The following is a 27,251-nucleotide window of genomic DNA, read 5'->3' on the forward strand; positions in this document are numbered from 1 at the left end:
TATGGCTTCTTGCACTTTGCTATTTTTTTTTACATGGCTTCTTGCGCTTTGCTATTTTTTTTTATATGGCTTCTTGCACTTTGCTATTTTTTTTTACATTGCTTATGGCACTTTGCTATTTTTTTTACATGGCTTCTAGCACTTTGCTATTTTTTTTTTTACATGGCTTCTTGCACTTTGCTATTTTTTTTTACATGGCTTCTTGCACTTTGCTATTTTTTTTTTTACATGGCTTCTTACACTTTGCTATGTTGTTTTACATGGCTTCTTACACTTTGCTATGTTTTTTTACATGGCTTCTTGCAATTTGCTATGTTTTTTACATGGCTTCTTGCACTTTGCTATTTTTTTCACATGGCTTCTTACACTTTGCTATGTTTTTTTACATGGCTTCTTGCACTTTGCTATTTTTTTTCACATGGCTTCTTACACTTTGCTATGTTTTTTTACATGGCTTCTTGCACTTTGCTATTTTGTTTTTTTTTTACACGGCTTCTTGCACTTTGCTATTTTTTTTTACATGGCTTGTTCCACTTTGCTATTTTTTTTTACATGGCTTCTTGCACTTTGCTATTTTTTTTTTACATTGCTTCTTGCACTTTGCTATGTTTTTTTACATGGCTTCTTGCACTTTGCTATGTTTTTTTACATGGCTTCTTGCACTTTGCTATTTTTTTTTTTTTTTACATGGCTTCTTGCACTTTGCTATTTTGTTTTTTGTTTTACACGGCTTCTTGCACTTTGCTATTTTTTTTACATGGCTTCTTGCACTTTGCTATTTTTTATATGGCTTCTTGCACTTTGCTATTTTTTTTACATTGCTTCTTGCACTTTGCTATTTTTTTTTTACATGGCTTCTTGCACTTTGCTATTATTTTTTTTTTTTACACGGCTTCTTGCACTTTGCTATTTTTTTACATGGCTTCTTGCACTTTGCTATTTATTTTACATGGCTTATTCCACTTTGCTATCTTTTTTATATGGCTTCTTGCACTTTGCTATTTTTTTACATGGCTTCTTGCACTTTGCTATTTTTTTTTTACATTGCTTCTTGCACTTTGCCATGTTTTTTTACATGGCTTCTTGCACTTTGCTATTTTTTTTTTTACATGGCTTCTTGCACTTTGCTATTTTTTTTTTTTTTTTTACACGGCTTCTTGCACTTTGCTATTTTTTTTTTACATGGCTTGTTCCACTTTGCTATTTTTTTACATGGCTTCTTGCACTTTGCTATTTTGTTTTATTTTTTTTACACGGCTTCTTGCACTTTGCTATTTTTATTACATGGCTTCTTGCACTTTGCTATTTTTTTTTTACATGGCTTCTTGCACTTTGCTATTTTTTTTTTTACATGGCTTCTTGCACTTTGCTATTTTTTTTTTTACATGGCTTGTTCCACTTTGCTATTTTTTTTACATGGCTTCTTGAACTTTGATATTTTTTTTACATGGCTTCTTGAATTTTGCTATTTTTTTTACATGGCTTCTTGCACTTTGCTATTTTTTTTTACATGGCTTCTTGCACTTTGCTATTTTTTTTTATATGGCTTCTTGCACTTTGCTATTTTTTTTTACATGGCTTCTTGCACTTTGCTATTTTTTTTTTACATGGCTTCTTGCACTTTGCTATTTTTTTTTATATGGCTTCTTGCACTTTGCTATTTTTTTTTACATGGCTTCTTGCGCTTTGCTATTTTTTTTTATATGGCTTCTTGCACTTTGCTATTTTTTTTACATGGCTTCTTGCACTTTGCTATGTTTTTTTACATGGCTTCTAGCACTTTGCTATTTTTTTCTTTACATGGCTTCTTGCACTTTGCTATTTTTTTTTACATGGCTTGCACTTTGCTATTTTTTTTTTTACATGGCTTCTTACACTTTGCTATGTTGTTTTACATGGCTTCTTACACTTTGCTATGTTGTTTTACATGGCTTCTTGCAATTTGCTATGTTTTTTACATGGCTTCTTGCACTTTGCTATTTTTTTTCACATGGCTTCTTACACTTTGCTATGTTTTTTTACATGGCTTCTTGCACTTTGCTATTTTTTTTCACATGGCTTCTTACACTTTGCTATGTTTTTTTACATGGCTTCTTGCACTTTGCTATTTTGTTTTTTTTTTACACGGCTTCTTGCACTTTGCTATTTTTTTTTACATGGTTTGTTCCACTTTGCTATTTTTTTTACATGGCTTCTTGCACTTTGCTATTTTTTTTTTTACATTGCTTCTTGCACTTTGCTATGTTTTTTTACATGGCTTCTTGCACTTTGCTATGTTTTTTTACATGGCTTCTTGCACTTTGCTATTTTTTTTTTTACATGGCTTCTTGCACTTTGCTATTTTGTTTTTTGTTTTACATGGCTTCTTGCACTTTGCTATTTTTTTTACATGGCTTCTTGCACTTTGCTATTTTTTTACATGGCTTCTTGCACTTTGCTATTTTTTTTTTACATGGCTTGTTCCACTTTGCTATTTTTTTACATGGCTTCTTGCACTTTGCTATTTTTTTATATGGCTTCTTGCACTTTGCTATTTTTTTTTACATGGCTTCTTGCACTTTGCTATTTTTTTTTTTACATGGCTTCTTGCACTTTGCTATTTTGTTTTTTTTTACACGGCTTTTTGCACTTTGCTATTTTTTTTACATGGCTTCTTGCACTTTGTTAGTTTTTTTTTTTTACATGGGTTCTTGCACTTTGCTATTTTTTTTTTACATGGCTTCTTGCACTTTGCTATTTTTTTATATGGGTTCTTGCACTTTGCTATTTTTTTTTACATGGCTTCTTGCACTTTGCTATTTTTTTTTTTTACACGGCTTCTTGCACTTTGCTATTTTTTTTTTTACACGGCTTCTTGCACTTTGCTATTTCTTTTACATGGCTTCTTGCACTTTGCTATTTTTTTTACATGGCTTGTTCCACTTTGCTATATTTTTACATGGCTTCTTGCACTTTGCTATTTTTTTATATGGCTTCTTGCACTTTGTTATTTTTTTTTTTACATGGCTTCTTGCACTTTGCTATTTTGTTTTTTTTTTTTACACGGCTTCTTGCACTTTGCTATTTTTTTTTACATGGCTTGTTCCACTTTGCTATTTTTTTTACATGGCTTCTTGCACTTTGCTATTTTTTATATGGCTTCTTGCACTTTGCTATTTTTTTTTACATGGCTTCTTGCACTTTGCTATTTTTTTTTTACATGGCTTCTTGCACTTTGCTATTATTTTTTTTTTTTACACGGCTTCTTGCACTTTGCTATTTTTTTACATGGCTTCTTGCACTTTGCTATTTATTTTACATGGCTTGTTCCACTTTGCTATCTTTTTTATATGGCTTCTTGCACTTTGCTATTTTTTTATATGGCTTCTTGCACTTTGCTATTTTTTTTTTTTTACATGGCTTCTTGCACTTTGCTATTTTGTTTTTTTTTTACACGGCTTCTTGCACTTTGCTATTTGTTTTTACATGGCTTGTTCCACTTTGCTATTTTTTTTTACATGGCTTCTTGCACTTTGCTATTTTTTTTTACATTGCTTCTTGCACTTTGCTATTTTTTTTTACATGGCTTCTTGCACTTTGCTATTTTTTTTTTTTACATGGCTTCTTGCACTTTGCTATTTTGTTTTTTTTTTTACACGGCTTCTTGCACTTTGCTTTTTTTTTTTTACATGGCTTGTTCCACTTTGCTATTTTTTTACATGGCTTCTTGCACTTTGCTATTTTTTTATATGGCTTCTTGCACTTTGTTATTTTTTTTTACATGGCTTCTTACACTTTGCTATGTTTTTTTACATGGCTTCTTGCACTTTGCTATTTTGTTTTATTTTTTTTACACGGCTTCTTGCACTTTGCTATTTTTATTACATGGCTTCTTGCACTTTTCTATTTTTTTTTTACATGGCTTGTTCCACTTTGCTATTTTTTTACATGGCTTCTTGCACTTTGCTATTTCTTTATATGGCTTCTTGCACTTTGCTATTTTTTTTTTACATGGCTTCTTGCACTTTGCTATTTTTTTTTTTTACATGGCTTCTTGCACTTTGCTATTTTGTTTTTTTTTACACGGCTTTTTGCACTTTGCTATTTTTTTTACATGGCTTCTTGCACTTTGTTATTTTGTTTTTTTTACATGGGTTCTTGCACTTTGCTATTTTTTTTTTTACATGGCTTCTTGCACTTTGCTATTTTTTTACATGGCTTCTTGAACTTTGCTATTTTTTTTTTTTACATGGCTTCTTGCACTTTGCTATTTTTTTTTTACATGGCTTCTTGCACTTTGCTATTTTTTTTTTTTTACACGGCTTCTTGCACTTTGCTATTTTTTTACATGGCTTCTTGCACTTTGCTATTTATTTTACATGGCTTGTTCCACTTTGCTATCTTTTTTATATGGCTTCTTGCACTTTGCTATTTTTTTATATGGCTTCTTGCACTTTGTTATTTTTTTTACATGGCTTGTTCCACTTTGCTATATTTTTACATGGCTTCTTGCACTTTGCTATTTTTTTATATGGCTTCTTGCACTTTGTTATTTTTTTTTTTACATGGCTTCTTGCACTTTGCTATTTTGTTTTTTTTTTTTACACGGCTTCTTGCACTTTGCTATTTTTTTTTACATGGCTTGTTCCACTTTGCTATTTTTTTTACATGGCTTCTTGCACTTTGCTATTTTTTATATGGCTTCTTGCACTTTGCTATTTTTTTTTACATGGCTTCTTGCACTTTGCTATTTTTTTTTTACATGGCTTCTTGCACTTTGCTATTTTTTTTTTTTACACGGCTTCTTGCACTTTGCTCTTTTTTTACATGGCTTCTTGCACTTTGCTATTTATTTTACATGGCTTGTTCCACTTTGCTATCTTTTTTATATGGCTTCTTGCACTTTGCTATTTTTTTATATGGCTTCTTGCACTTTACTATTTTTTTTTTTTACATGGCTTCTTGCACTTTGCTATTTTGTTTTTTTTTTACACGGCTTCTTGCACTTTGCTATTTTTTTTTACATGGCTTGTTCCACTTTGCTATTTTTTTTTACATGGCTTCTTGCACTTTGCTATTTTTTTTTTACATTGCTTCTTGCACTTTGCTATGTTTTTTTACATGGCTTCTTGCACTTTGCTATTTTTTTTTTTTTACATGGGTTCTTGCACTTTGCTATTTTGTTTTTTTTTTTACACGGCTTCTTGCACTTTGCTATTTTTTTTTACATGGCTTGTTCCACTTTGCTATTTTTTTACATGGCTTCTTGCACTTTGCTATTTTTTTATATTGCTTCTTGCACTTTGTTATTTTTTTTTACATGGCTTCTTACACTTTGCTATGTTTTTTTACATGGCTTCTTGCACTTTCCTATTTTGTTTTATTTTTTTTACACGGCTTCTTGCACTTTGCTATTTTTATTACATGGCTTCTTGCACTTTGCTATTTTTTTTTTTACATGGCTTGTTCAACTTTGCTATTTTTTTACATGGCTTCTTGCACTTTGCTATTTCTTTATATGGCTTCTTGCACTTTGCTATTTTTTTTTACATGGCTTCTTGCACTTTGCTATTTTTTTTTTACATGGCTTCTTGCACTTTGCTATTTTGTTTTTTTTTACACGGCTTTTTGCACTTTGCCATGTTTTTTTACATGGCTTCTTGCACTTTGTTAGTTTGTTTTTCTTTACATGGCTTCTTGCACTTTGCTATTTTTTTTTTTACATGGCTTCTTGCACTTTGCTATTTTTTTTTTTACATGGCTTCTTGCACTTTGCTATTTTTTTTAACATGGCTTGTTCCACTTTGCTATTTTTTTTACATGGCTTCTTGCACTTTGCTATTTTTTTACATGGCTTCTTGCACTTTGCTATTTTTTTACATGGCTTCTTGCACTTTGCTATTTTTTTTTACATGGCTTCTTGCACTTTGCTATTTTTTTTTATATGGCTTCTTGCACTTTGCTATTTTTTTTTTACATGGCTTCTTGCACTTTGCTATTTTTTTTTTACATGGCTTCTTGCACTTTGCTATTTTTTTTTATATGGCTTCTTGCACTTTGCTATTTTTTTTTCATGGCTTCTTGCGCTTTGCTATTTTTTTTTATATGGCTTCTTGCACTTTGCTATGTTTTTTTACATGGCTTCTTGCACTTTGCTATTTTTTTACATGGCTTCTTGCACTTTGCTATTTTTTTTACATGGCTTCTTGCACTTTGCTATTTTTGTTACATGGCTTCTTGCACTTTGCTATTTTTTTTTATATGGCTTCTTGCACTTTGCTATTTTTTTTTACATGGCTTCTTGCACTTTGCTATTTTTTTTTTACATGGCTTCTTGCACTTTGCTATTTTTTTTTATATGGCTTCTTGCACTTTGCTATTTTTTTTTCATGGCTTCTTGCGCTTTGCTATTTTTTTTTATATGGCTTCTTGCACTTTGCTATTTTTTTTTACATGGCTTCTTGCACTTTGCTATTTTTTTTACATGGCTTCTAGCACTTTGCTATTTTGTTTTTTTTACATGGCTTCTTGCACTTTGCTATTTTTTTTTACATGGCTTCTTGCACTTTGCTATTTTTTTTTTACATGGCTTCTTACACTTTGCTATGTTGTTTTACATGGCTTCTTACACTTTGCTATGTTGTTTTACATGGCTTCTTGCAATTTGCTATGTTTTTTACATAGCTTCTTGCACTTTGCTATTTTTTTTCACATGGCTTCTTACACTTTGCTATGTTTTTTTACATGGCTTCTTGCACTTTGCTATTTTTTTTCACATGGCTTCTTACACTTTGCTATGTTTTTTTACATGGCTTCTTGCACTTTGCTATTTTGTTTTTTTTTTTACACGGCTTCTTGCACTTTGCTATTTTTTTTACATGGCTTGTTCCACTTTGCTATTTTTTTTACATGGCTTCTTGCACTTTGCTATTTTTTTTTTACATTGCTTCTTGCACTTTGCTATGTTTTTTTACATGGCTTCTTGCACTTTGCTATTTTTTTTTTTTTTACATGGCTTCTTGCACTTTGCTATTTTGTTTTTTTTTTTTACACGGCTTCTTGCACTTTGCTATTTTTTTTACATGGCTTCTTGCACTTTGCTATTTTTTTTACATGGCTTCTTGCACTTTGCTATTTTTTATATGGCTTCTTGCACTTTGCTATTTTTTTTTTACATGGCTTCTTGCACTTTGCTATTTTTTTTTACATGGCTTCTTGCACTTTGCTATTATTTTTTTTTTTTACACGGCTTCTTGCACTTTGCTATTTTTTTACATGGCTTCTTGCACTTTGCTATTTATTTTACATGGCTTGTTCGACTTTGCTATCTTTTTTATATGGCTTCTTGCACTTTGCTATTTTTTTATATGGCTTCTTGCACTTTGCTATTTTTTTTTTTTACATGGCTTCTTGCACTTTGCTATTTTTTTTTTTTACATGGCTTCTTGCACTTTGCTATTTTGTTTTTTTTTTACACGGCTTCTTGCACTTTGCTATTTTTTTTTACATGGCTTGTTCCACTTTGCTATTTTTTTTTACATGGCTTCTTGAACTTTGCTATTTTTTTTTACATTGCTTCTTGCACTTTGCTATGTTTTTTTACATGGCTTCTTGCACTTTGCTATTTTTTTTTTTTACATGGCTTCTTGCACTTTGCTATTTTGTTTTTTTTTTTACATGGCTTCTTGCACTTTGCTATTTTTTTATATGGCTTCTTGCACTTTGTTATTTTTTTTTACATGGCTTCTTACACTTTGCTATGTTTTTTTACATGGCTTCTTGCACTTTGCTATTTTGTTTTATTTTTTTTACACGGCTTCTTGCACTTTGCTATTTTTATTACATGGCTTCTTGCACTTTGCTATTTTTTTTTTACATGGCTTGTTCCACTTTGCTATTTTTTTACATGGCTTCTTGCACTTTGCTATTTCTTTATATGGCTTCTTGCACTTTGCTATTTTTTTTTACATGGCTTCTTGCACTTTGCTATTTTTTTTTTTACATGGCTTCTTGCACTTTGCTATTTTGTTTTTTTTACACGGCTTTTTGCACTTTGCTATTTTTTTTACATGGCTTCTTGCACTTTGTTATTTTGTTTTTTTTTACATGGGTTCTTGCACTTTGCTATTTTTTTTTTACATGGCTTCTTGCACTTTGCTATTTTTTTTTTTACATGGCTTCTTGCACTTTGCTATTTTTTTTAACATGGCTTGTTCCACTTTGCTATTTTTTTTACATGGCTTCTTGCACTTTGCTATTTTTTTACATGGCTTCTTGAACTTTGCTATTTTTTTTACATGGCTTCTTGCACTTTGCTATTTTTTTTTACATGGCTTCTTGCACTTTGCTATTTTTTTTTATATGGCTTCTTGCACTTTGCTATTTTTTTTTACATGGCTTCTTGCACTTTGCTATTTTTTTTTTACATGGCTTCTTGCACTTTGCTATTTTTTTTTATATGGCTTCTTGCACTTTGCTATTTTTTTTTACATGGCTTCTTGCGCTTTGCTATTTTTTTTTATATGGCTTCTTGCACTTTGCTATTTTTTTTTACATTGCTTATGGCACTTTGCTATTTTTTTTACATGGCTTCTAGCACTTTGCTATTTTTTTTTTTACATGGCTTCTTGCACTTTGCTATTTTTTTTTACATGGCTTCTTGCACTTTGCTATTTTTTTTTTTACATGGCTTCTTACACTTTGCTATGTTGTTTTACATGGCTTCTTACACTTTGCTATGTTTTTTTACATGGCTTCTTGCAATTTGCTATGTTTTTTACATGGCTTCTTGCACTTTGCTATTTTTTTCACATGGCTTCTTACACTTTGCTATGTTTTTTTACATGGCTTCTTGCACTTTGCTATTTTTTTTCACATGGCTTCTTACACTTTGCTATGTTTTTTTACATGGCTTCTTGCACTTTGCTATTTTGTTTTTTTTTTACACGGCTTCTTGCACTTTGCTATTTTTTTTTACATGGCTTGTTCCACTTTGCTATTTTTTTTTACATGGCTTCTTGCACTTTGCTATTTTTTTTTTACATTGCTTCTTGCACTTTGCTATGTTTTTTTACATGGCTTCTTGCACTTTGCTATGTTTTTTTACATGGCTTCTTGCACTTTGCTATTTTTTTTTTTTTTTACATGGCTTCTTGCACTTTGCTATTTTGTTTTTTGTTTTACACGGCTTCTTGCACTTTGCTATTTTTTTTACATGGCTTCTTGCACTTTGCTATTTTTTATATGGCTTCTTGCACTTTGCTATTTTTTTATCATTGCTTCTTGCACTTTGCTATTTTTTTTTTACATGGCTTCTTGCACTTTGCTATTATTTTTTTTTTTTACACGGCTTCTTGCACTTTGCTATTTTTTTACATGGCTTCTTGCACTTTGCTATTTATTTTACATGGCTTATTCCACTTTGCTATCTTTTTTATATGGCTTCTTGCACTTTGCTATTTTTTTATATGGCTTCTTGCACTTTGCTATTTTTTTTTTTACATGGCTTCTTGCACTTTGCTATTTTTTTTTACATGGCTTGTTCCACTTTGCTATTTTTTTTTACATGGCTTCTTGCACTTTGCTATTTTTTTTTTACATTGCTTCTTGCACTTTGCCATGTTTTTTTACATGGCTTCTTGCACTTTGCTATTTTTTTTTTTACATGGCTTCTTGCACTTTGCTATTTTTTTTTTTTTTTTTACACGGCTTCTTGCACTTTGCTATTTTTTTTTTACATGGCTTGTTCCACTTTGCTATTTTTTTACATGGCTTCTTGCACTTTGCTATTTTGTTTTATTTTTTTTACACGGCTTCTTGCACTTTGCTATTTTTATTACATGGCTTCTTGCACTTTGCTATTTTTTTTTTACATGGCTTCTTGCACTTTGCTATTTTTTTTTTTACATGGCTTCTTGCACTTTGCTATTTTTTTTTTTACATGGCTTGTTCCACTTTGCTATTTTTTTTACATGGCTTCTTGAACTTTGATATTTTTTTTACATGGCTTCTTGAATTTTGCTATTTTTTTTACATGGCTTCTTGCACTTTGCTATTTTTTTTTACATGGCTTCTTGCACTTTGCTATTTTTTTTTATATGGCTTCTTGCACTTTGCTATTTTTTTTTTACATGGCTTCTTGCACTTTGCTATTTTTTTTTTACATGGCTTCTTGCACTTTGCTATTTTTTTTTATATGGCTTCTTGCACTTTGCTATTTTTTTTTACATGGCTTCTTGCGCTTTGCTATTTTTTTTTATATGGCTTCTTGCACTTTGCTATTTTTTTTACATGGCTTCTTGCACTTTGCTATGTTTTTTTACATGGCTTCTAGCACTTTGCTATTTTTTTCTTTACATGGCTTCTTGCACTTTGCTATTTTTTTTTACATGGCTTGCACTTTGCTATTTTTTTTTTTACATGGCTTCTTACACTTTGCTATGTTGTTTTACATGGCTTCTTACACTTTGCTATGTTGTTTTACATGGCTTCTTGCAATTTGCTATGTTTTTTACATGGCTTCTTGCACTTTGCTATTTTTTTTCACATGGCTTCTTACACTTTGCTATGTTTTTTTACATGGCTTCTTGCACTTTGCTATTTTTTTTCACATGGCTTCTTACACTTTGCTATGTTTTTTTACATGGCTTCTTGCACTTTGCTATTTTGTTTTTTTTTTACACGGCTTCTTGCACTTTGCTATTTTTTTTTACATGGTTTGTTCCACTTTGCTATTTTTTTTACATGGCTTCTTGCACTTTGCTATTTTTTTTTTTACATTGCTTCTTGCACTTTGCTATGTTTTTTTACATGGCTTCTTGCACTTTGCTATGTTTTTTTACATGGCTTCTTGCACTTTGCTATTTTTTTTTTTACATGGCTTCTTGCACTTTGCTATTTTGTTTTTTGTTTTACATGGCTTCTTGCACTTTGCTATTTTTTTTACATGGCTTCTTGCACTTTGCTATTTTTTTACATGGCTTCTTGCACTTTGCTATTTTTTTTTTACATGGCTTGTTCCACTTTGCTATTTTTTTACATGGCTTCTTGCACTTTGCTATTTTTTTATATGGCTTCTTGCACTTTGCTATTTTTTTTTACATGGCTTCTTGCACTTTGCTATTTTTTTTTTTACATGGCTTCTTGCACTTTGCTATTTTGTTTTTTTTTACACGGCTTTTTGCACTTTGCTATTTTTTTTACATGGCTTCTTGCACTTTGTTAGTTTTTTTTTTTTACATGGGTTCTTGCACTTTGCTATTTTTTTTTTACATGGCTTCTTGCACTTTGCTATTTTTTTATATGGGTTCTTGCACTTTGCTATTTTTTTTTACATGGCTTCTTGCACTTTGCTATTTTTTTTTTTTACACGGCTTCTTGCACTTTGCTATTTTTTTTTTTACACGGCTTCTTGCACTTTGCTATTTCTTTTACATGGCTTCTTGCACTTTGCTATTTTTTTTACATGGCTTGTTCCACTTTGCTATATTTTTACATGGCTTCTTGCACTTTGCTATTTTTTTATATGGCTTCTTGCACTTTGTTATTTTTTTTTTTACATGGCTTCTTGCACTTTGCTATTTTGTTTTTTTTTTTTTACACGGCTTCTTGCACTTTGCTATTTTTTTTTACATGGCTTGTTCCACTTTGCTATTTTTTTTACATGGCTTCTTGCACTTTGCTATTTTTTATATGGCTTCTTGCACTTTGCTATTTTTTTTTACATGGCTTCTTGCACTTTGCTATTTTTTTTTTACATGGCTTCTTGCACTTTGCTATTATTTTTTTTTTTTACACGGCTTCTTGCACTTTGCTATTTTTTTACATGGCTTCTTGCACTTTGCTATTTATTTTACATGGCTTGTTCCACTTTGCTATCTTTTTTATATGGCTTCTTGCACTTTGCTATTTTTTTATATGGCTTCTTGCACTTTGCTATTTTTTTTTTTTTACATGGCTTCTTGCACTTTGCTATTTTGTTTTTTTTTTACACGGCTTCTTGCACTTTGCTATTTGTTTTTACATGGCTTGTTCCACTTTGCTATTTTTTTTTACATGGCTTCTTGCACTTTGCTATTTTTTTTTACATTGCTTCTTGCACTTTGCTATTTTTTTTTACATGGCTTCTTGCACTTTGCTATTTTTTTTTTTTACATGGCTTCTTGCACTTTGCTATTTTGTTTTTTTTTTTACACGGCTTCTTGCACTTTGCTTTTTTTTTTTTACATGGCTTGTTCCACTTTGCTATTTTTTTACATGGCTTCTTGCACTTTGCTATTTTTTTATATGGCTTCTTGCACTTTGTTATTTTTTTTTACATGGCTTCTTACACTTTGCTATGTTTTTTTACATGGCTTCTTGCACTTTGCTATTTTGTTTTATTTTTTTTACACGGCTTCTTGCACTTTGCTATTTTTATTACATGGCTTCTTGCACTTTTCTATTTTTTTTTTACATGGCTTGTTCCACTTTGCTATTTTTTTACATGGCTTCTTGCACTTTGCTATTTCTTTATATGGCTTCTTGCACTTTGCTATTTTTTTTTTACATGGCTTCTTGCACTTTGCTATTTTTTTTTTTTACATGGCTTCTTGCACTTTGCTATTTTGTTTTTTTTTACACGGCTTTTTGCACTTTGCTATTTTTTTTACATGGCTTCTTGCACTTTGTTATTTTGTTTTTTTTACATGGGTTCTTGCACTTTGCTATTTTTTTTTTTACATGGCTTCTTGCACTTTGCTATTTTTTTACATGGCTTCTTGAACTTTGCTATTTTTTTTACATGGCTTCTTGCACTTTGCTATGTTTTTTTACATGGCTTCTTGCACTTTGCTATTTTTTTTTTATATGGCTTCTTGCACTTTGCTATTTTTTTTACATGGCTTCTTGCACTTTGCTATTTTTTTTTTACATGGCTTCTTGCACTTTGCTATTTTTTTTTATATGGCTTCTTGCACTTTGCTATTTTTTTTTACATGGCTTCTTGCGCTTTGCTATTTTTTTTTATATGGCTTCTTGCACTTTGCTATTTTTTTTACATGGCTTCTAGCACTTTGCTATTTTGTTTTTTTTACATGGCTTCTTGCACTTTGCTATTTTTTTTTACATGGCTTCTTGCACTTTGCTATTTTTTTTTTTACATGGCTTCTTACACTTTGCTATGTTGTTTTACATGGCTTCTTACACTTTGCTATGTTGTTTTACATGGCTTCTGGCAATTTGCTATGTTTTTTACATGGCTTCTTGCACTTTGCTATTTTTTTTCACATGGCTTCTTACACTTTGCTATGTTTTTTTACATGGCTTCTTGCACTTTGCTATTTTTTTTCACATGGCTTCTTACACTTTGCTATGTTTTTTTACATGGCTTCTTGCACTTTGCTATTTTTTTTTTACATGGCTTCTTACACTTGGCTATGTTGTTTTACATGGCTTCTTACACTTTGCTATGTTGTTTTACATGGCTTCTTACACTTTGCTATGTTGTTTTACATGGCTTCTTGCAATTTGCTATGTTTTTTACATGGCTTCTTGCACTTTGCTATTTTTTTTCACATGGCTTCTTACACTTTGCTATGTTTTTTTACATGGCTTCTTGCACTTTGCTATTTTTTTTCACATGGCTTCTTACACTTTGCTATGTTTTTTTACATGGCTTCTTGCACTTTGCTATTTTTTTTACATGGCTTCTTACACTTTGCTATGTTTTTTTATATGGCTTCTTGCACTTTGCTATTTTTTTACATGGCTTCTTGCACTTTGCTATTTTTTTATATGGCTTCTTGCACTTTGCTATTTTTTTATATGGCTTCTTGCACTTTGCTATTTTTTTTTACATGGCTTCTTGCACTTTGCTATTTTTTTTTTTACATGGCTTCTTGCACTTTGCTATTTTTTTACATGGCTTCTTGCACTTTGCTATGTTTTTTTACAGTGAGGATACTAAAAAGAGCTCTCGGTTGGTTTCAATAAAAAGCAGGGGAATGTTGGAAGCTGGTTTAGCTACACCATACCCAGCATTACAATGTTCAAAGAAAGAAAATTAAAAAAAAAAAAAATAATGGAGATCTAAACAGAGCTGAAAGATAGAAACAGACTAAATACTAAGGTCTCATGTATGATATGAAAAGAAACTGGAATCTTAGGGAGATATTAATCATACCAATTATTATAGGTGACACAGGACTTAAGGGAACAGGGAGGATACTAAAAAGAGCTCTCGGTTGGGTTACATAAAAGCAGGGGAATGTTGGCAGCTGGTTTGGCTGCCCCATACCCAGCATTATCATCTTAAAAGAAAGAAAATAATAATGTTATTAATTAGAAAGCAAGTCTTAACATGGAGAAGGGAGAGTTTTTTGCAACTATTCTGTACTTTCACCTAACAATTTAAGAAAAAAAAGATATCGTAAAACTTCAATTTAACTTAAAGATACCTTTAAAAAAAAATAGCACAGTAACATAAGTACATAAGCACTAAAATAAGTAATCAATAGGGCTATGACAACTGCATATTCTTTTCATTATTTTGACTCTCGAGTATATATCCAACACAGTTAGACACAGTTAATCAACCGAGAACCACATCACTCTATATAAAAGCATATAAGATATCAACGGATACACACTCAAGAGTCAAAACAATAAAAAGAATATGCTGTTGTCATAGCCCTAGTAATCAAATAGTGTTCAAGAAAATCTGGAAAAATTTTAATGTTTTATTTTAAATAGTTTTTATTTTTTGTTGTTTTTCTTTTTTAAAAAAATAAGCATTCAAATAGATATTTTTTTATTTTTATTTATTTTTTGGGGGGCGGGGGATATAATCAAATGTTTTTCTGGTGCTCATGCAGAATGCAGACCGTGCTATGTTTTTTTTTTTTTACATTTTCATCCCAAACAAGGCACAGTGCCACTTTGATGCAAGCGGCTACTACCTGGGATATAATCTGTAGGGGTACTATGTAGGGAGTTGAGCAGCAAAATGTCTGTTTACATTACATTTGAACTTCTGCATGTCAGTACAGTCAAGGAAGCAGGAAACTGGAAGGGAATTCCAAAGCAGTCCTAGGGAAGAAACTATTAGAGTAGAAGGATTTCTTACATCTAAGAATTTCTACTGTGTAGGGGTGGGATTTTGCTGCTTGCCGGGTTTGTGGGGGGTATTTATGCCGAGGAGATAATCGGACTTGTAGTTCATTGGGGCACCCACCATTAAAATACTTTTAAAACAGGCGGAGGGATGCAACATTTCGTCGATGGGACAACGGTTGAAGCTTAGCTGATAGTGTGGGGTTTATTAAGTTGGTGACTCTTTTGAGCCCTGTCTAAGAGGGAAAGGCTAATAGCAGATGCATAAGCCCATATGGCAATAATACTCCATACGTGGGCAAATGATGGCATTGTAGAGGTACAGGATACTTTCAGGAGTAAGTAGCTTTCTAGCACGGTAGAGAGAGCCCACCTTCTTGGCAATGCCCTCAATGTACCTGTTCCAACTCATGTTTCCTGTGAACATTAAGCCAAGGAGTTTGAACAAAGTAATTTCAGATAATGTATCATTAGCCATAGCTATTAGTAGTTGAGAAGGTTTCTTGCAATTATTAAAGGAAAGAAGCTTAGTCTTGGCAGCATTGAATGTCACCATCCATTTTTGTCTCCATTCCACTTCAGACTAGGTCTTCATCTAAGGTTTCCGCCCACAAGTTAAATTTATTTTTTACGGCATCTTTTACTTATTAAATTGTTAGCTTATAGTACAGATTAGTAAAAAAAAAAAAAAAAAAAAAAAAAAATCATCATGCTAAGAATGAGTTTCTAAATAATTGTTTTTGTACAGGATTCATCCGAGGTTGGTTGAACCGTTTTTTTTCCAGTTGGAAATAAATTGCTGCTTTTTACTTTTTGTTGGTTAGGAGTGTGTTGGAAATTACTAAGAAAGACTTACCTGCAGTTCTTGGGAAAAGAAGGAATATTTACCCACAACTCACTATCTGTAATATAGTACGTTTTTATGTACCGCCCACTTTCATTGGTTGCATGAGTACACCTGAGAGCGGGTCGGGGAAGGTTTGTTTTTGGCGCCAGTTTCTGTTATTGTTTGGATTGTGTATTCCTTCCCCCAATGAATTGGTCACTAAATTTTGTTACTATTAAGAGACAATTGGAGGCAATCTATTTCCTGGTTACCTTTAATGCATCCAAAACCAAACTCCTATCCTTACATCATTAACACTCTGATCCCCATCTGGCATCAATTGTGATGGATGGCTCTCGTCTGGGTGAGGCCTCGTGTTTTGACAAGCTTCTAGGTTTGACCTTTACTCCTGATCTGAAATGGAACACGTACATCAAGTTTTTTGCCAAGGTCGCTGGAAAGATGGTGGGATCCTTCTACCGCTCCAGAAGATATTTCACTACTGATGCAATTCTCTATCTATATAAAAGCCAAGTACGTCCAAGGATGGAATACTGTTGCCATATCTGGGCAGGAGCTGCTAAAAACAGCCTATCCTGCCTTGACAGAGTACAAAATAGACTTCGTGGCTTAGTGGGGGATGCCCTTTTCTCTACCCTGCAACCTCTCTCACACAGAAGAGACGTTGTGAGCCTATCCTTGTTTTATCGTTATTTCCATGGCAGGTGCTCGTCTGAACTCCAATCTCTGGTCCCCCCTCGCCAATCTTTCACGAAAAACACCCGTCTAGCTGAATCCACTGTCAAAAGTTTTCCCCACTCTATATCTGTGCCTAAATCAAAATGTGGATTCTATGAACAAGGCTTCTTTCTTAGAACTGCACGCCTGTGGAACTCTGTTCCGTCTGCCTGCTTCCCACCGGACTACAACTTGGATGTCTTCAAGTCCAACGTTAACAAATTCCTAATGAACTGCCCCCTTAAGTAAACACTTCATCAAATTTCCACACTAACGTAATGTACTTGCAATAACCCTTATCTCTGAGTGGCTTCTGGGCCTTGATAAGTAGTGATCACTGTGTAAAAAAAAAAAAAAAAATCTATTTCCTGCAATGAAGGGTGCAACATGGCAATTGTTACAACCCCTACCTTGATTGATCACTAACAAGAGAACTCTGGTCTTTGAGTGGAAATTTTCCACATTTTGCAACATTGATAGAAATTTGAATATTTTGAAAACTTTAGGTGTCTTCAAATAGTGTGCAACTATTTTCTTATTTCATATTCCTGCTCGAAACTGGAGCGAACGCACACGTCAAAAATGTACAGCTCGTACTTTTAAATTTCTTCTCCAGGACTTACCTCCTCTATAACAACAAAATGAAGAAAAAAAAAACTACGGACTGACTAACTACCCTGATGAAGCTAGTTTTAGCGAAATATTGGACACCAACAAAAAGACATAAAAATGATTTTATCATTTTCCTGACACCTAAAGTTTTCAAAATATTCAAATTTTTCTGTTTTGTTAAATCAAATGTAATCATTTCGTTGGAGTAACTTATGTCTCAAAATCTATAAGACAGTGATATTTGTTGCAGTGCACTTCTAAAAAATGAATAAGTAAAAAATTTTGAAATTCTTCTAACGTTTAAGTAACATTAGATAATAATTTAATTAGACCTTATATTTGGTCGTAGATTGCTAGCATATCTTAATTGCATTTTTTTTTCCGAATTTAAGATCCCACGAGGATTGTATACATCTTATAAAAAAAAAAAGGTTTCCGGCTATATCCTGGATATAAGAATTTGAATGGAACCCACCTTATGGGGATATTGGATTGGACCTTCTGAGTAAATTAAATGATCTCAAGCTGTCTTAATGAAAATGCATAGCGACATGGAAAATTCATAATTCCGTTTGGCGAGAGCCAACATTTTTTAAAAAAGATTTGAATGAGGTAAAATTGCCTCCCTTTAATTATATAGTAAAATCACTTCCTCAGTCCAACAGTTATTTGATTGATTCGATGTTAAATCTGACACTCTCTTATGAGGACGGTTTGAAATCTTTCTTTTCCGAGTCCGTGGTCGAGCGTGGGGTTGAGACCCTGCTCAGTCTCGATTCATTAGGTATTGAAGAAGATGCTAAGTTGTCGGCTGTGGACATGAAAAAAATAGAAGAGTTCAAAAACTCTATCGTATAGGAGGGGGGGAAATATCACGTAGACTTACCGTGGCATGACAGGATCTCACTGGTAAACAGTAACTTTGTGCCTTCCTTAAAGGTAATGGACAGAGTGACAGAGTCCTTAGAAAGGAATGGAATGTATAATGAGTACTTCCAAGTGTTTGAGGATTATGAGGAATGTGGAATAGTGGAGCAGTTTTTCGTCCCACCTGGGAAGTATGACGATTATATTTGGGTTCCACATAGACCTGTTATTAAGGAGGGAACTGGAGTGACGACAAAAATTTGTCCCGTATTCAACTGCTTCCTAAAACGTCGAGAGGGGATGTCAATTAATGACGCTGCCTACATGGGCGTGAACTTATCTGCTAATTTATTGGATTTATTGCTGGGATTCAGGAAAAATAAATATGTCCTTCTTGGTGATATAAGAAAGGCCTTTTTACAAATTCACCTTAAGTCGGAAGAGGATAAAAACAGATTTTGTTTTTTCCTGAAAAAAGGTGACAAATTGTGTAAAACAATTATATTTGGGTTCAACGCTAGCCCCTTCCTTCTGAACTTCATTTTGAAATTCCATGCGGAAAAATATGCAAAGGATGCAGCATCGCATGGTATTTCCAACAATTTTTATGTGGATAATCTTGTCACTACCAGTTGTGACGGAGAGTTCCTACTTGCTATTTATAATAATGTTCGTAGCAGACTCTCAGAGGCAGGATTCGATTTACGATCCTGCAATTCCAACTGTTCTGAGATACAAGAAAAAAATGTTGGAGGATGAAACTATTTCTTCTTCCTTCCTTTGGGAAGGTATTGGGTTACTTATATGATCCTGTTTGGGACACGTTCATACTTTCTTCCACTTAAGTGGACCCCGAGGTCAATACCAAACGGGGAATTCTTTCGCAAATATCAGGAGTGTATGAACCTTTGTTTATGCTACTCCCCGTCACAATACAGGGGAAGATCATTGTCAGTTCGATCTGGAAAAGCAAGTTATCGTGGGATGAGCGGATATACAAAGAACTCATTAAGCTGTGGCAAACCCATGCCAAGGACTTAAACGACTTGGGGAAGTTTGAATTTTCCAGGCGTATATTGTCAGAAAATCGGTCTGCCGAATTTATCTGTTTCTGTGATGTGTCGAAAAACGTGTACGGATTCACCCTGTATGCGAAACAGGGAGCGAATTGTTCTCTGTTGTTCGCAAAGGCCAGAGTGGCCCCAATTAAGGGGAAGTCACTTCCCACATTGGAACTATTGACCATGTATTTGGCTCTTAAGGTTTTGGGTGCTCTGGGGCCCCTTAATATTGATAATTTTTTCCTGATGTCTGATTCCCAAGTTGCCCTCTCGTGGATCCTCAACAGTAAAGGATCCAAGAAAAATATCTTCATTGAAAACAGGATTCAGAAGATATTAATATTAAATTTGGCGTTCTACCGAAATTAAAATATGTTTCTTCGTTGGAAAATCCGGCAGATCTTCTAACTAGAGGTATCAATACTTCTAAATTTTCCCAGTTATTAAATTTCTGGATGTATGGCCTGGAATGGCTAAATAGAGATAGTATCGATTGGCCAATCTCATCTTACCTTGTCTAAACGAAACTACTAAAAGAATTGTATCATGTTTGTACTCTCAGGAGACACGTCCTTCTGAAAATACCTTCCCGTTGAATATTACAAGGTATTCCAGCTTATCTAAGGCAATCAGCATCTTGGAAAAGGTGTTGAAATTTTATGATTTGTTGCGTCACCGTAGTACTGACAATTTTAATAGGGCCAAATTATTGCTATTTGCTAATATGCAAATAGAGGCTTTCCCTCTGGAATTAGGTTACTTGAAAGAACCATCCGGGAAAGTGCCTCCCCCTAGGGTTACTGCCTTAGGGTTATTCCTTGATAAAGATGGGTTAATTAGAACTAGAGGTAGGATACAGAATTCTGATATTCTGCTCTTTGAGGTCAAGTTTCCCCTTTTGTTGGGAAAATATCATTATTTATCAAAATTGGCAATTAAGGAAGCTCATCTTAACTGTTGCCACATGGGGGTTAATTCAACGCTCAGTAAGTTAAGGTTGACTGGAGTTTGGATCCCTCAGGGGAGACAAGCCGTAAAAGCCTTCATGCATACTTGCATGGTATGTAAAAAAATAAATGCTCTGCCTTGTAAGGCACCTGCAGGGTCGATATTACCTGCTCATAGGGTGAACTTTATTCGCTCATTCAAACGAATCGGTGTGGATTTCACCAGTCAATTTTCTATTAAGGATGGAGGGGTAGAAGTTAAAATGTACATATTACTCTTTACATGCATGAGTTTACGTGCAATTCACTTAGAATTATTGCCGGATATGAGCACCCGCTCGTTTATGCTGGCCTTTGTAAGGTTTACCAACTTATTTCCTACACATGTATATTCCGATAACATAAAATCTTGAATATTGTTATCGAACGTGGTTGAATCAGACGAGTTGAAGGAACAATTTAAATCCATACAAATCCTCCATCGAACAATTTCTCTTTACTCTGCCTGGCAGGGGGGGGGAGCCTGGGAGAGACTTATTAAAACAGTCAAACAATGTTTGAGGAAACTGTTTGGCAGAAGAAAGTTGGATTATTTTGAATTTCTGACTGCACTTTCTGATGTGCAAAAGGCAATAAATGACAGACCCCTCACTTATATTGCTTCTGCCGACAAAGACTTTAGTATTTTAACTCCAAATCATTTTCTTCAAACGGGATATCAACCTCGTTTGCTTATTAATAATTATGATGCTAAATTATGTTATGACCCCCCCAAATAGGACTGCCTAATTACATTCCCCCGAAATGAGGAATAAATTTGTTAAAAAATTCAATCGTATCTGGCATAATGATTACTTCTTGTCATTAAGAGAAGTTGATGCCAAAATCGGGAGCAATTGTGCCCCCAAGTTATCTGTTGGAGAGATAGTACTTATTAAGACTCCCAACAAAACCAGACAATTCTGGAGTCTTGGTAAAATAATCAAATTAATTACTGGAAATGACAATAATGTTCGTTCCGCGGTTGTTCTTAAAGATGGGTACGAACAGGCCCATTCCTTAAAAAACCTTGTGCCCTTGGAAATTAAGGGTAATGATGATATTGTATCAACTGAGTTTATAGAAGAAGGAGGTCCCTTTTTCTGTCCAACCTGTTCTGTTCCGAATGATGGAACATCACCAATGGTGTGCTGCGATTTTTGTGACACCTGGTACCATTTTAGCTGCGTAGGAGTTGATCATCAAGATACCTTAGGGGAGTGGTTTTGTTCTAATTGTAAGGATGAGGCTCCTCAGGTCGGTCTATATAGTGGAAATTAGCTAATGTCTGGATGCATGAAAAGTTGAAGTTTATACTGAAGATTGACAACAGACAATGGCACACATTAATATTAAAAAATTTTATTGAATTAAAGTGGTAATTGTGAAAAAGTAATGATTATCCATTACTTTTTTCTCTCCTCCTTGGCAGTATAATATGAAGAAGTTAACCGAATTAAAAATTGAATCTCAATTTGAATTTTCAAAAATAATCATATCAGGTTAATAAATTTAACTGGAAAAAAAAATATTATAATTATAAAATTGTCAAAGTTAAGACTTATGCTTATTCGATTAACTTGTTATTTGTTGCTTATCCAACCATTTTATTAATTAACTTATATTGGGAAAAAAAAGTAATGATTATCCATTACTTTTCCTCTTCTCCTTAGCAGTGTGTGAGAAATTCCATAACCAACAGCATTTTGTTTGCCCGCCTAACATGATTTGCTAGACGGTCTTTGATTGGTTCAATTTGAATGCAGTGGGTGGACGAAGGACATTTCTCTAAATACAGAGACAACATAATTGCTGAACTTATTTTACCCAATGAGGATATTCTACAGTGTTCGGCTTGATATATTTGATTATGGGAAATTATTCCTATTTCTCCCAAAGACCACGAGGTCCCAAAATATGCCGTATTGGGTGACAACATTCCCGCTGTGTTCACCATGTACAACATGGATCCTTCTAAAAGGAAACCTAAACTAACATTCCCACAGAAGAATCAAACTAAGGGCTCCATGCGTATGGATAGCAAATTCAGCCACTGTTTTTGCAAAGGACTTACCGTGACCAAAGAACTTTCATTCAGTATTAACCGTGCTCATTTTACGTTAAATTATTGTAGAAAAGTGATCCCCACTTTTTTTAAAACCAACACTTCTTCATATTTTGGAAACTACTCGTTTGCCGTGATTTTAAACGTTATTTTCGTTTTCAGCGCCTCCGAAAAAGTGTTTTTTTTAAAAGAATTTTCGAAGGTAGTGTGATTCTTTATATTTACTGTTGAAATTACCTGAATATTACTGAATTATTAAAAAACTTTGGTGAAAGTACACTGGGGGACCACCCGAATATTTACCTTTAAGAAGTCGTTTTTTTAATATCCAACTATTTACAACTCCAGTCGGGTCTGCTGCTTTAAAAAAAAACAAAAAACATTTAATAGTGTCACGGACTAGAATTATGAGTAAAACTGACACATGCATTAGCTCATGGTTACGAGTATAGTAATGTCCGCCCGCCATTTTTTTTTTTTTTTCTTGCCTGTCGTCTGGTGAAGTGGGTGCACATGCACAGAAATTGTCAGTGATTGTAGCAGACGATTTCTTTTTCTTCAGTTTCAGCATTTACTGCAAACAAAAAACCATGCGAAATTAAATTCTAAAAAAAAAATTTCTTACTCTTTTCTGTGCAAAAAAAGTTTTATTTTTTATTTCATACATTTATCTCTTTATACATTTATTTCTTTCCATTATTTTTTGTTTGTTTTTTATTTCTGTAAAAAGTTATTTTAACATTTTCTTCAAGTGCCAAAAAAAGATGAATACCAATACTGTGGATTCCTGCTACGGTTGTAGCAACAAATATTTCGACACAGTAAAGGCATTTCACAAAGACACGAGCAGGCAATTTTTGCGAAAACATGGTGTTTTGCTGACAAGCGTTACCTGTCCGCAATGCAAAAATGAGTGTTTGTTTCGAAAAGGTAAACAAATCTGGAGGTGTGCACGCACTACACAAAAGTGAGAAAATCCAAAAAAAGAAAATATTGCGGTTTCACTGTCGCCAAACCACAGGAACATTCATTGCTCGGATGCCAGCGTGGAAAGTAATAATGTTCGTCAATCATTTTTTAAGCACTATGGTGAATCATCGGATAGTACGCAAAAATCTGGACATTTCGCACCAGTCACCACTCCTCAGTTGATTGGCGGCCCTTCTGTTCCGAGGTCTGTGAGGACTGGCTTAACAACCAGGAACCCATTGGAGGCGACGGGATAGCTGTCGAAATCGATGAAACCCTTATCGTGCACCGAAAGTATAATAGAGGAAGGATAGCTAGTCAGATATGGCTTTTTGGCGGAAGTGAAAGAATTTCAAAAAAAAGTTTCGTCGTCGCGTTGACTGGCCCAGATGAAAAACGGGACGCCAAAACTCTGATTCCGTTGGTGCACAAATTTATCCTTCCGGGCTCAATAATTTTCAGTAATTGTTGGAAGGCACTACACCATAAACCACTCAGAAAATTTTGTGGACCCTCAGGATCCCAGCATCCACACACAAAATGTAGAACGAATGTGGCTAGATGTAAAACAGTGGATTAAGCGGCCTGGTATTCGAGCAGAATTCATGCAGCAATACCTAGCCAGCTATTTATTTATAAGGAGTGAGACAGACAAGACAAAACTTTTGCATAATTCTTTTTTACAGGCTGCTGCATTGTACAAACACAAGTCGGAACTTGGAGAGATTTTTTGTTAAAAAAAAAAAAAAAAAACTTCCTTCCCTGAAATAAAAACAATAAACCTACATTCGAAAAAAAAAAAAAATAATAATAAAAATATATTAACCTCAACTGTTTCATCCTTGTTAAGAACAAAACATTTTCTTTCTGTATCAAAAAAAAAAAAAAACGAAAGAAGAAAAAGGGGGGGGAGTATTAACCCAAACCCTTTCTTGGAAAAATAAATAAATAAAAGTCTACAAAAAAAAAAAATGTTCGCTTGTCTTTTTTTTTTTTTTTTTTCTTTTTTTTTAGTGGGGGGGGGGAGCATGCGCAGTGTTACCGGCTGTCTTGCATGGCAAGAAACATGGTGGCCATTAAACTATTACCCGAAAGCATTGTTTTTTTTTCCGTGTTATTATTGTACATAATTCTAGTCCGCGACACTTCTTAAAGGTAAATATTCGGGTGGTCCCCCAGTGCACTTTCACCAAAACTTTAATCGTGTAAGCAGGTGAAAAATTGCCGCTATCTTGTTTAAATTGAAACGGAAAATTACCTCCCTTTTCAACTCTCCCGAGTCTTACATAAGCAAATACGATCGTTTTCTTTAATAAATATTTTTTTACCTTATCAATTTTCTTTATATGTTTTTTTAAAGAAAGTTGGGGTTTGTATTACTGTACACATAGATTCGAAAAAGTTGTCAAAAAACAAATATATAACAAATAAATGTTATCAAAGGCAAGATAAGTTACTTTTCTACCAAACTGGATATATTTTTCGTGTTTTTATTTAATGTAACATGTTTATTCAGCTCGAAAAACATACAGTGTTTACCGATGTATTCGAAAATTCAAGATGGCGTCTGATTCTCTCTTTAACACGGTAAGTTTGGGATAAGGTGTTATAAATAAAAAATTATACAAAATACTATTAAAAACCCGCCGAATATATGTCAACCTATGTCACGGTAACATATATTGAGCGAGTTTTTAACAGTATTTTATCCGGTTTTGTATTTATAACACCTTTTCCCAAACTTACCGTGTTAAAGAGAGAATCAGACGCCATCTTGAATTTTACAATACATAATTACATCGGTAAACACTGTATCTTTTTCGAGCTGAATAAACATGTTACATTGAATAAAAACACGAAAAATATATCCAGTTTGGTAGAAAAGTAACTTATCTTGCCTTTGATAACATTTATTTGTTATATATTTGTTTTTTGACAACTTTTTTCGAATCTATGTGTACAGTAATAAAAACCCCATTGTTTTTATATTGTTGGCATAGTAACATAACGGTGAATAGGAAGTTTGGTTCCTTTTATGCGATAGAAGGTTCGAGATTATTTTTCCATCTATACTCCAGTCTTGCCGCTTTTTTAATATAGGGGAAATTCTGGAAAAGCACCATGATGTCTTTACGATTGAAATTGACCTTCTCTCAACCTTAGAAAATGAAAGGAAAATTCTTCTGAGAAGATTCATATTTCTAGCGATTAATTTTTTTTTAAAATGCTTACATTAATCGAGAGTACTGTAAATTGCAGTTGTGCGTGCATATTCGTAAACACTGTCAATAATAAATAAAACGTGTACAAAAAGCACGTACCGTCGTTGGATGATCAAACAGTTATTAAGAGTAGATAACGCATGTTTCCACAAGGAGGTCGCCATGTTTGCTTTCGTAAACACCGGTTATTCGGTGTTAACCGACATTTGTTCCTTAAAAAAAAAAAAACTTTTATTATTCATTATTTTACAAAGGAATAATAAAAAAAAGGTGCTCACTTATTGATCTGCGCTATTTTTTAAATCGTATTTCCAAGTTTAATTAAAGTTTTATGATACGTTTTTTTTTATTCAAGTGTAAGAATAGGTATAAAACACCCTCCCCTCCCCATGCTAAGAATGGCTTTTTAAATAATAACGTTATTATTTCAGCACGGATCATTAAGTATGAGTACCTAAAAAATAACAGGGTTGGTCGCGATTTGAGTTCCCTGCCGAACACCATAAAAAAAAACACTGACTTCTCACTACGCATGAACAAAGAAGGACATGTTTTAGTTGCCATAGCGCGGATCATAAGTGCACTCACTAGAGAGAGCACCCATTTTTTTATTAATAAATGTTTAGTAATTATTTTTCTTTTAATATTCATAAACAGTAAAAACGTCGTCATTTAAAAAAAAACAGAAAAAAATTAAAAAAAGAATATTATTTTTTAAGTATTGTTAAATGCAATTTACTGCATAAACATTTACCATCGACTACCTACCTCGCCCTACTGAAGGGATCGTGAAAAATGAGTTGGTTCGGTCGAGTTAGGGATTTGCGAAAACAATGCTTGTTTTCGCGACCCAGACATCGGCAGATGTTTACTTCAAGCAAAAAAGTCGGCGAACAGGGGCTGTAAATCTTACATGATCAAAAGATCAAAATGTAGTATCTGTTCTTGCTGCACTTAAATTTCTAGTTCTCTTTCAGTAGAGGTGAAATCCTTTACGACTGAGACAATTTTTATTTTTGTTCTTTTTCTCCACGTTAAAAAATGACCCTGGTGCCTAACTCTGTCCCGTGACGGAGCATTGTAAGTAGGAACTCTTTCACAGCTGGACGGAACATTAAAAGGCTTCACGCCATTGCGCATGTTACAATTAAAAAATAACTTCTTTTTTTTAAGTTCTTTTCTATGTTCGGACTGCATTTGATGGAATTTTTGTGGAGAAAAAAAAAAAGAGAAAGGGGAATTTGGTACTTCTACGCTTTATCGCCGAAATCGGAGACACCATTTTATTTCACGCATCTGAAGTTTAAATGCAAGGGAGAAATCATTATTTTAAACTATGGCCGAAGCATGAAATAAATAACAAAAAAAAATAATTAAACTGGAGAACGATTGCTTCCGGAAAGAATAAATGGATCAAGTAAAGATTAGATACCCCGTAGCAGACGACAAAAATAGGCGAACAATTCAAGGGGCACCGGTTGTTCGACCTTGACATTGTCGTTAGTTGTTTGTAAACTTGTAAACAGGTCAAATAGCAGACATATTCGAATGTTCACGAGCAAGATTTTTTAAAAATATATTTACAAAACTTTTAAAGATTTAAAAGAAAGTATATATTTACAAAACATTTTCTTTAATATTAAATATTTGTAATATTTGTTTAAAAATAAAATTCTTGCGGCTGGAGATTTTGAAATACACTTCCTTCCTGGCATAACCAATCAGAAGCTAGCTCTCAGTCATGTGACTGAGCTTATTAAAGGTTAACACACTCTCTCTCTCTCTCTCTCTCTCTCTCTCTCTCTCTCTCTCTCTCTCTCTCTCTCTCTTTTTCCC

General features: G+C 33.5%; 1 protein-coding gene across 2 annotated transcripts in view; it reads right to left on the minus strand.

Annotated features, from left to right (window-relative positions):
• Window positions 1-25,620, minus strand: part of LOC145279931 (tyrosine--tRNA ligase, mitochondrial-like) — a 92,414-nt gene extending 66,794 nt beyond the window's left edge. For both annotated transcript variants that reach the window (XR_013868489.1, XM_080131505.1), the window contains exon 1: window positions 25,515-25,620. Coding sequence is in view for 1 of the 2 variants with exons in the window: in XM_080131505.1 (XP_079987631.1) it covers window positions 25,515-25,579 (65 nt within the window). In the remaining variant the exon portion in view is untranslated. The remainder of the gene's footprint in view (window positions 1-25,514) is intronic.
• Between the last annotated feature and the right edge of the window lie 1,631 nt (window positions 25,621-27,251).

The sequence above is a fragment of the Euprymna scolopes genome, chromosome 7, assembly GCF_053919585.1.
Source record: "Euprymna scolopes isolate OS-2025 chromosome 7, ASM5391958v1, whole genome shotgun sequence".
Classification (NCBI taxonomy): domain Eukaryota; kingdom Metazoa; phylum Mollusca; class Cephalopoda; order Sepiida; family Sepiolidae; genus Euprymna; species Euprymna scolopes.